We start from the raw sequence: 9,620 nt of genomic DNA, 5'->3' as shown, positions 1-9,620 counted from the left end.
ATAACTTAGCTTTCTCTTTAATCAATATCCCAAACACTAAAAAATACAGAAAATATTTTTTTATGAAACAAATAGAATTTAAGTAATTAATTTTGATAAAATACTGAGATCTTAATATGGGATCCAGGACTTTTTCATAGAAAAAAAATTAATATTATCAAACCATTTAATAGTTTTATATTATTTATATTTTATTTTTAATTTATCATTGCACATATACTATTTGGAGTGGGGTATTTTTCATCTACAAATGTTCTGGGTTGAAATGAAAAGTAAGGCCAAAGTGATGATCAGTGGATTTGTAAATGGGAAGCACAAATACATGTTTGATCCTGATTTCTCAATGTACTGCGTATTGAGACCCACTTGGAGCTTTAGAACTGAGTTCATTGCTTGGAATCATGTGTTTTTAAGCTGGGCTCTTTCCTCTCAAATTGGAAAAAGAGTTGGTGGGTACATCTTCTTGTGCTTAATTAGCTTTTGTGGTGACAGAATATATATATATATAAACATCTTAATCAAATCATAAAAAGATGTTTATGCTTATCTAATCCTAAATCTTATGCAGAATCCAAAGCTTTAATTAACCAAAATGTACAGTTCAGGTATCGTCACCTAAAATGATGATTTCATTTCTGATGGCTGGTTTTTCTTCTTTTTATTGGCTGTTGATTCTGTAAGTACTTTTTGCATAATCACTGCTTGTTTTCACTACAGTATTCAAATGTAGTACGAGAGTGATCTTCAGAACTCTAAAATTTTTAAATTTAAATTTTAATCCAAATTATTTATAAAAAAAAAAATATAATATCCTTAATTTTTTTCACCATTTTTAATTTTTATATATGGAATCTAGTTTTAAAATTCTTTTTTTTTTAAAAAAAAAAATAAAGAGACTGCTGAGCCTGAGAGGGTATCTGAGTGGGCAGCCTGTCGGGGTCATGGTGTTGAATAAGTGGCTTTTGAGTTGTTTCTTTCCATTTGGGTACTTCATTCAAATTGATTGAATTCAAATCGATGGTTTTTTATTTATTTATTTTTTATCTTGAATTAATTCGGACATATAAATATGTATGAATTAATATAATGTGTGATTCATCAATATATTCTAAATTAATGTAAACAACAGGCGTCTCTTGTCTTCTCTACTTTATTATTATTATTATTATTTAATATATCTGAAAGTACGCGTATAATTGTGCTTTCTTCATAATTACACACCCAGAACTTAAAACGATATTCTGTGAGTTCTCTTCCTTGTACTTTATTTCATGGGTCAACTTTAGCACTGTCGGCTCAGTAATGGCCGCAATTTAACGGTAGGAATTGGATAAAAGCAGTGGGTGTCATTTCATGTGGAAACCTAACATATCTCCATCATTTCTTCCAATCCACGATCGCAAACACCAACTTCTTTTATATATATTATGCTTTATCCTTTTATTTATCTCCTCAAGAAATCATTTTAAATTTAAAATATGATATTTTTAAGCAACAATTTATGGCTCAGCCGAAAGAATTTTAGTAGGGAAAGACACAAGAACATAGAAGTACCCACCTCTTATGGTAATAGGAACTCCTCCTGCTCAGGAATCATGACGTTCATATGTTGTCTGGTTCATTTAAAGCCACAAATCCATACAAGCTATATATTATCCACATTTTGTTTATGGCATTTTCCGCTTTTTTTTTTTTTTTTTTTAATCTATCAAAATATTATGTCAGATCATGGGGTAGAACTCTGTTTATAGATTCATACTCTTATCCCTCTTATGATACCGACTAATATATGTATTTGTCATATATATAATTTTATTTTTTCAAATTTAAGAAACAAATCAGTTTATTTTAAAAAATTTGTCATGTAAACTTAAATTTATTGTCGCAAGAATTGCTTTAACTTAATCAATTTCTTTAAGAGCCTCCAAGAATATCTTATTACAACATTTTTTGGAGTTGTTGAAACTGGAATTCAATTATTCAAATAATTATTGCTTTTAAACGGGAAAAGGAATTATAAAATGGAAAGGATTAGGCAAGTGGTATTACTGCAGCCAAGGGACTAACACATATCCATGGCTGAAACAAGTCGAAGTAACATACAATACAATTTTTTTCTGGGGAAGAAAAAAGGGGTGCCCTGCGATATCCAAAAAAGGTGAGAAAGATTTCGAAAAAGAATAATAAAAGGGTGTGTATCATGATCAACATGAGAACAGTGTATGGCAAGTGGCATCCCACCAGCCACTTACTCTCGCAACACACTATTACACTGTTGTATCTTTATCTTCAACCCTACATGTCCTCTCTCATTTAGAGTTCTCTAAAACCACCAGTTTCAGTCGCCGTATCTTTATCTTCATCCCTACAGCTCCTCTCTCTCTCTCTCTTTGCCTTATTCTCTAATGCCACCAGTCCCAGTAGTCGTATCTTTATCTTCTTCATGATAAGTATGAGACCCCCTCTCTCTCTTCAGGCCGCCACCAGTTCCCACTACTGTATCTTTGTCTTCATTTTCACACCTTGTCAAGATTCTCTCTCTCTTAACTCACCTGTCTCCATTCTTGAATCTTTCATCTTCACCCTCACACAGAGAGTAGGCCGGGTTTAGTATGTTTTCCTGCGTCTTTATCTTCATTCTCACACCACATAAAGACTTCCCTTTAATCTGCTCCCACAAGTCTCCAATTTGCGTTCTTGAATTTTTTCTTTTCAGGCACGATCCTCATGATCCCTGCTATATATATAAAGATCGTAAGGTTCGGGTTCTATATATATTTATCTTATCCCCTTCCAAGTTATACATGTTCCATTGCATTTCTCTAGCTATTCATATGTGAGCGTTTGCATGTCTAGTTACAGTTGACAAAATGGCTGGAACCCTAAGCAGTGTTCATTTTCATGCTATTCCGGATGTAATTCTTTCCAATATATTTTCCTTGATCACTGATATTCGTACCCGTAATTCCATGTCCCTTGTTTGCGTCAAGTGGCACTTGATAGAGCGATCCACTCGCACCTCTCTCACTCTGAGAGGCAATATCCGTGACCTCTTTCTCCTCCCAACTTGCTTTCGAGCTGTCACTGATCTTGACCTCTCTTTCCTCTCCCCTTGGGGCCACCCGATTTTTGATTTCTCTTCCAACCCTAAACTTCTTGCTCAGCTTATCCGTAGGGCTTTTCCCTCTGTTGCTTCTCTCACTGTTTATGCCAGGAATCCTTCAACTCTTCAACTTCTTGCTCCCCAATGGCCTTGTTTAAGCAAGGTTAAGCTCGTTCGCTGGCACCAGAGATCACCTACGGCTCCGGGTTCTGAATTTGTTGCACTGTTTGAGCATAACAGTTCACTTGCTTGGCTTGATCTGTCCCATTTCTACTGCTGGACAGAAGATCTGCCACCAGCCCTCGAAGCATACCCTTCCATTGCTGCTTCTCTAACCCATCTAAATATCCTTACCCACTCTTCTGCAGAGGGATTCAAGTCCCATGAGCTTCTTGCCATTTCCGCTGCCGGCCCAAATCTCCGCGAATTGCTTGCAACTTGTGTATTTGATCATAGATTCATTGGTTTTGTGGGAGATGAAACCCTGCTATGTCTTGCTTCAAATTGTCCTCGCCTTTCCATTCTTCACCTTGTTGACACTGGTTCCTTATCTGATGCCAGGGGTGACCCGGATGATGATGGATACACTTCTGAGGATGCTAGAATCAGCCATGCTACGCTTGCAGACATGTTTGCTGGATTGCCATTGCTTGAAGAATTGGTTCTTGATGTCTGCCACAATGTCAGGGATACTTGGCCAGCAGTGGAAGTGCTTAATTCCAAGTGCCCAAGACTTAAATCTTTGAAGTTGGGACAATTTCATGGAATCTGTAGGGGAATAGATGCTAGGCCGGATGGGATTGCTCTTTGCAGCAGATTAGAATCATTGTCAATCAAGAACTCTGCTGACTTGACTGATTCTTGCCTGATAGCGATCTCCCTTGGCTGTCCAAGACTGGCCAAGTTTGAGGTCCAGGGTTGCAAGAAGATCACTGAAATGGGGATGAATAAATTGGCCTCTATTCTCCAAAAAACATTGATTGATGTGAAAATCTCTGGTTGCAAGCACCTAAATGCTGTGTGCTCCTTAAGGGCTCTGGAGCCAATTCAAGACCAGATACAACGATTGCATATAGATTGTGTGTGGGAAAATGTTGAACAGTTTGGAGGGGGACCTAGCGTTTCAGGTGAATCTGCTGACCGCAGGTACTTCCCGTCAGAAAAGAGAGGTGGTATCTGGGAAGAAACAAGCTCAAGGAAGAAAAGCAAGAATTTCAATGGTAATGGAAATGAGCATTCTTCTAGGACTTGGGCTCGGCTAGAGTTTCTTTCCCTCTGGATTCCTGTTGGTGAGTTGTTGACTCCATTGAAGTTGTCAGGATTGGAGGATTGCCCTGTCCTGGAGGAAATTAAAATCAAAGTTGAAGGTGATTGCAGGCATCGACCAAGGCCTACAAATGCATTTGGGTTAAGCACTCTTGCGTGCTATCATCGGCTTTGGAAGATGAGTTTGAACTGTGGAGCTGCAATAGGGTTTGCCCTGACCGCCCCTTCTGGGCTTGCGGATTTAAGTCCTTGGGAGAGATTCTACCTGAAAGGGATTGGTAACTTGAACCTGACCGAGCTTGATTATTGGCCTCCACAGGACACTGATGTTAATCAAAGAAGCCTCACTCTCCCAGCAGCTGGATTGCTGGCTCAGTGTGGGAGGTTAAGGAAGCTATTTATTCATGGCACAGCCAATGAACATTTCATGATGTTTCTGTTGAAAATACCAACACTCAGGGATGTCCAGCTGAGGGAAGATTATTACCCTGCACCTGAGAATGATACTTGTACAGAGATGAGAATAGACTCATGCTCTCGATTTGAGGATGCCTTGAACAGGCGTCGGATCCCTGATTAGAGAATTGGGGGAGCTCTAGATACTGAACAACCTGCAATGCTGGAGAACTCTAGATTAATAACTGCAATTCTTTCTCAGGCGAGTGGGAAGTAAATAAAATTGAAAGAGCAGTTGTGTTGCAGATGGATCAGTATGCCCCCATTTGGAGTGTGAATTATGGAAATTTGTAGATAAATAAATGTAAGCTATTTAGAACTGAATAATGATCTTTGCTTATTAAAAAAAAAAAAAAAAACTATTTAGAACTGAATAATGATGATCATTCATATGAAATTGATTAAATTTACATCCTATCAAATTGTAAGTTCTGAATCTTTCATAAATTCATATTGAAGATCAAACCCAGAAGTACAAATTAAGCAAAGAGGGTCCAACAGCAGTTGGACAAAGGAGCTAGAATCTCATCATCCAGGTTAGGCTTTTCATCCACTTCTGCATAACGATCTGGATTAAGAATTCCCATTGAATTGGTAATCAATTTCGAAGGTGATTAAAGCTTCATAATTAAAAACTTAAATTGAACAAGAATTTCCATGGAAAGAAATCTAGGTAGCAAAAAGAGAGAGAGAGAGAGATGCAGATGTAATCAAAATCTTGGTTTAGGCAAAATAACTTTTTGAAGCACACCTGAATAGCAGAACTAACAAAGATAGAAATGACATGAAGATTTACCCAATTTGTAATCAATCAACCGCTTTATGGTGGAAATTGGGCAGCTTCTTGTCAAGGCATAGTTGAGAATTATAAACTTGATCAATCTTTAAAACATCCACGAACACAGAGCAATAAAGGCAGAGAAAAGCACGACTTGGACATAAATAGCAAATGTCTTCCCAGAATGGAAAGACCAATAATACTTAGCTCGTCTAGCTGCAGGTGCCTGCGAATGCAAACTGGAGAAAAAAAAAATTCTTCCAGAACATCAGGTATTTTTAACGTGTGAGAAAAACTATCTTTTAGGCGCAAGAACATAAGCTTTACTTTGTTCAAAGCATAAACAAAAGCTGCAAATGCAATGGGATAATTGAAAATTTGAAGCAAAGATGTATTCAAAGCATAAACAAAAGCTGCAAATGCAATGAGATAATTGAAAATTTGAAGCAAAGATGTATATTGCTCACAGGAAGACAGAAAGTTAGCTTCTAGAGATGAAAGAACCTCCACTAGTTTAGGTTTTGGTTTCTTGGATTCGAGGAATGCCCATTCTAGCTGTAATCTGGGATCACCAAGTGGCATCATGACACCTTGATTTCCCTGGTCCCAAGTTTTGTCATTGATCCATCTCCAAGAAAATTTGGATAAGCCCACTCTTGAAAAATGACCAGCTTTCGCATGGGATTGCCAGCTTGAAAATTTACTACTTGACTCAAAAGCTTTTTGTTGCACTGTATTTTGGATTCCCAAAGTGATGGCCCCTGTTTAATTTGTTTGGTTGTGAACATTTTCATCACTTTTATGCTTTTCAACTACTCCATCAAACACATATCACTGGACACTTAATTTAGTTAAATTAAGTTAATTCAATTTTAATTAATATTTAAAAAAATTAAATTAGTAAGTACAAAATAATCGAATTGACTAAATTTCATTTTCCTCTAATCACCTTTTGTTTTAGCCATTGGTTAGAAGGAAATTTTGCTGCCCCTTAGCCCTATTTTTTCTTTTCCTTCCTCCCTTCTCAGTTCTCCAAATTTCCAACACCAGCACACAAATTTTGCTGAACAAAGGAATCTTCATGTATTTGAATTTCAATCAAGTCTTCTGTTCTCTTCTCACCGTCGAACCTCTTCTATTTTCTGAAACAACACAAAATAGCTTTAGAATTCGACTCGACACATGACGATTCATCCCCAGAGAACAAACAATGGCTCAAATTCAACATCAAAGCATAGAAACCTATGACAATATTGTGAAGAAGCTAAGTCCAAAAACGAATCAAGAATCGGAGAGATCTGAGATCAACGACAGCAAGGAAGTTTGGCTCACTTCTTCTTCATGATATACGGTTGTGGTTAGAATTTTATCAATTTGACTCTCTTTTCTCTTCACTGCTTTATGAAAATAATTAATGATAAATAAATATTTAACATTAATTTAATATTTATCTCTAAAGATTAAATTTTGTAACAGATTAAATAATTTACTTTTGATAATTTATAGTGGTTATTAGTTTTCCTCAACGCTAATAATATTATTTAAAGACAAATAACTTTTCCTTTATAAATTACTTTTGTTGTAACGATTATTCATTACTAACAATAAATAACAACTAATAATTTAAAAAAAAACAAATAATACATTAACCTATAATTATATTAAAAAATAAATAATTATTTAATTATTTTTTTACTTTTTCTCGTAATAAATAGTATTTTGTTGAATTTTTTATGAGTTAATGACATATAGTTTTTTCTTTTTGTAAAAAAAAAAAATCACATGGTAACTATTTATATTTATATATATATATAATATATATAAATGTGGGAATGTAGGGAATATTGGATTGATAAAAAAATGCCTTCATTTTTTTTTAATTAATTATAATTATATTTTTATTATTTAAATTAATTTTAATATTTATATAAATTTAAAGCTCTTAATTTTAAAATTCATATAAATTTAAAATTTTTTATTCTATTTATACTTCAATTAAATATAAAATTTTATAAGAAACAATCAATTAAAATAAAAAATTAATAAGTGAAAATAAAAAGTACAATTAATCTATAATCTATTTGTAATTCTATCTATCTATCTATCTATATATATATATATATATATAAATATCTTCTATATATCTATATAAATGCGTGAAGAGAGAACATTGACTCTGTCCAAATTACATTTCATTATTTATAATTATTTTTTTTATTATTTAATTTAATTTAATTTTAGAATTTATATAAATTTAAAATTCTTGAAACTTATAAATCCAATTTTATTTAGAACTAATATATATAACAAATATTATATGACTTTTTAATAAACACATTAAATAGATTTTTTTGAAGGTAATTTTTTTTTTCTTTTGATCTTTCATAATTTTTTAATATATCTTAAACTGAATAAAATTTTATCAATATACATGAAAAATATAAAAATATTAAATTAATCTATTAAAAGTAAATATAGTCATAAAAATTTAAATGAATGACTTCAGTGTATTTTTTGTATTTTAAAATTATAAAAATAAATTAATAAAATGCACAGATTTCAATTTTTAGTTTATATTGTGTTTGAGCAATTTTGATAAAAGGGCAGCAGAATTGCATTTGGATTTTCAATTTCTTATATTTTGATGGCATATAATGGTAAATTCATTTATTTAATTGATTTAGTAAGTACTTGAAAGATTAAAATTCATCTAAATCATTTTAAATTAATTAAATATCACATAGAAGTTAGTATATTTTAAAGTTTTGATTAAATATATTTAATATAAGGGTGGACTAAAAATAAACATATTTGTATAAAACTAATTGGAAATGTTTTCTTATGATGAAAAAGGGATTATATTCTTTTAACTTTGAAAATTTTATCATAATTTTAAAATTTTATATTAAACATGTCAATTTAATTCATTTAAACCTAATTTAATAAAACAATAGTTAATTTTTTTTATTAACACATTTATTATTTTTTAATAAACTAATATTTAAAAGTAAAAAAATAATTTTAAGATGGAGCTGAAGATATATGAGAGAGGGAGAAATTCACATAATGAAAAATAAAGAAAAAAAAGAGAAGTAATGAGAGTGAAAAAATATTTTTTATTGTTTAAATTAATAAAATAATAACATATTTTTATAATTTGATTATTTGGTAAATGAATAAAATTGATATAAATTTTAAAAATTACGTTAAAAACATTGAAATTAAAAGAATTAAAAATAATTCCATAAAGCAGATAAAATTTGATTTTAATTGAATTAAAAATATTGTAATGTGTGGGACACGTTGAAAGAATTAGTGTATGACTACTTAATTAGTAATTACTTCCTTTTACCGAAAAACAAATAAATATAGTTTCTCTTGCAGCGCCTTTATATATATATATATATATATATATATATATTTTACATCAATAAAGATATTATATAAATTATTAGTAATTAAATTATATTTATATAATTATTATTTACAATATATTTCTATTACATTGTTTTTCATAATAAAGGTGAAAGTATATATGCATTTTCTTAGTACATAAAAAAAATAAGTATTTATTTATAATATCTTAATACTTTTAATTTAGAAAAACGATAAAAAGATCATGAGTGCACTATGTATAAATAATTTGTGCATACCAAAAAAAAGTATATTGCACAATAAAAAAAATGATGATAATGTTTTTATTTTTAATTTTGCTCAAATTCATATATATTTTAATTTTTAATTTTTTTTTTATAACTTGAATGTCCATTTCTGAAAGAATTGATAAAATATGTTTTATAATAAAATTGATGATCTCTTTTATATCATTTAAATTTTATTATTAAATATCTAAATAATAATTTTATATAAATATTAAAAGTTAAAAACAATAAAAAGAAATGCATATTTGTATGATAATTTCATATATTAAACAAAAATGCTCTTATAATCCAATAACTTTATATATATATATATATATTACAAAGTAAAAATTTATTGAACTAAACTTTGAATTTT

The 9,620-nt window shown here is 31.2% G+C and overlaps 2 protein-coding genes across 2 annotated transcripts; one reads left to right on the top strand and one right to left on the bottom strand.

Annotated features, from left to right (window-relative positions):
• Window positions 1–2,007: 2,007 nt before the first annotated feature.
• Window positions 2,008–5,202, top strand: LOC110634911 (F-box/LRR-repeat MAX2 homolog A-like). The gene has a single exon (XM_021784064.2). It carries the CDS (start codon window positions 2,871–2,873, stop codon window positions 4,947–4,949), a length of 2,079 nt encoding a protein of 692 aa, XP_021639756.1. The 5' UTR covers window positions 2,008–2,870; the 3' UTR covers window positions 4,950–5,202.
• Window positions 5,203–5,333: 131 nt separating this feature from the next.
• Window positions 5,334–7,101, bottom strand: LOC110634912 (uncharacterized). The gene is made up of 3 exons (XM_058140720.1): window positions 6,846–7,101; window positions 6,553–6,745; window positions 5,334–6,364 (listed from the first exon to the last, which is right to left on the bottom strand). Exons 2-3 carry the CDS (start codon window positions 6,566–6,568, stop codon window positions 5,703–5,705), a joined length of 678 nt encoding a protein of 225 aa, XP_057996703.1. The 5' UTR covers window positions 6,569–6,745; window positions 6,846–7,101; the 3' UTR covers window positions 5,334–5,702.
• Window positions 7,102–9,620: the final 2,519 nt, after the last annotated feature.

The sequence above is a fragment of the Hevea brasiliensis genome, chromosome 18 (assembly GCF_030052815.1).
Source record: "Hevea brasiliensis isolate MT/VB/25A 57/8 chromosome 18, ASM3005281v1, whole genome shotgun sequence".
NCBI lineage: Eukaryota > Viridiplantae > Streptophyta > Magnoliopsida > Malpighiales > Euphorbiaceae > Hevea > Hevea brasiliensis.
Note: the sequence above shows the minus strand (reverse complement) of the source record. Positions and strands in the feature narration are given on the sequence as shown.

Excerpts from the sequence above, each read along its gene's own strand:
- LOC110634911 (XM_021784064.2), top strand. The coding sequence starts at position 2,871 with ATGGCTGGAACCCTAAGCAGTGTTCATTTTCATGCTATTCCGGATGTA.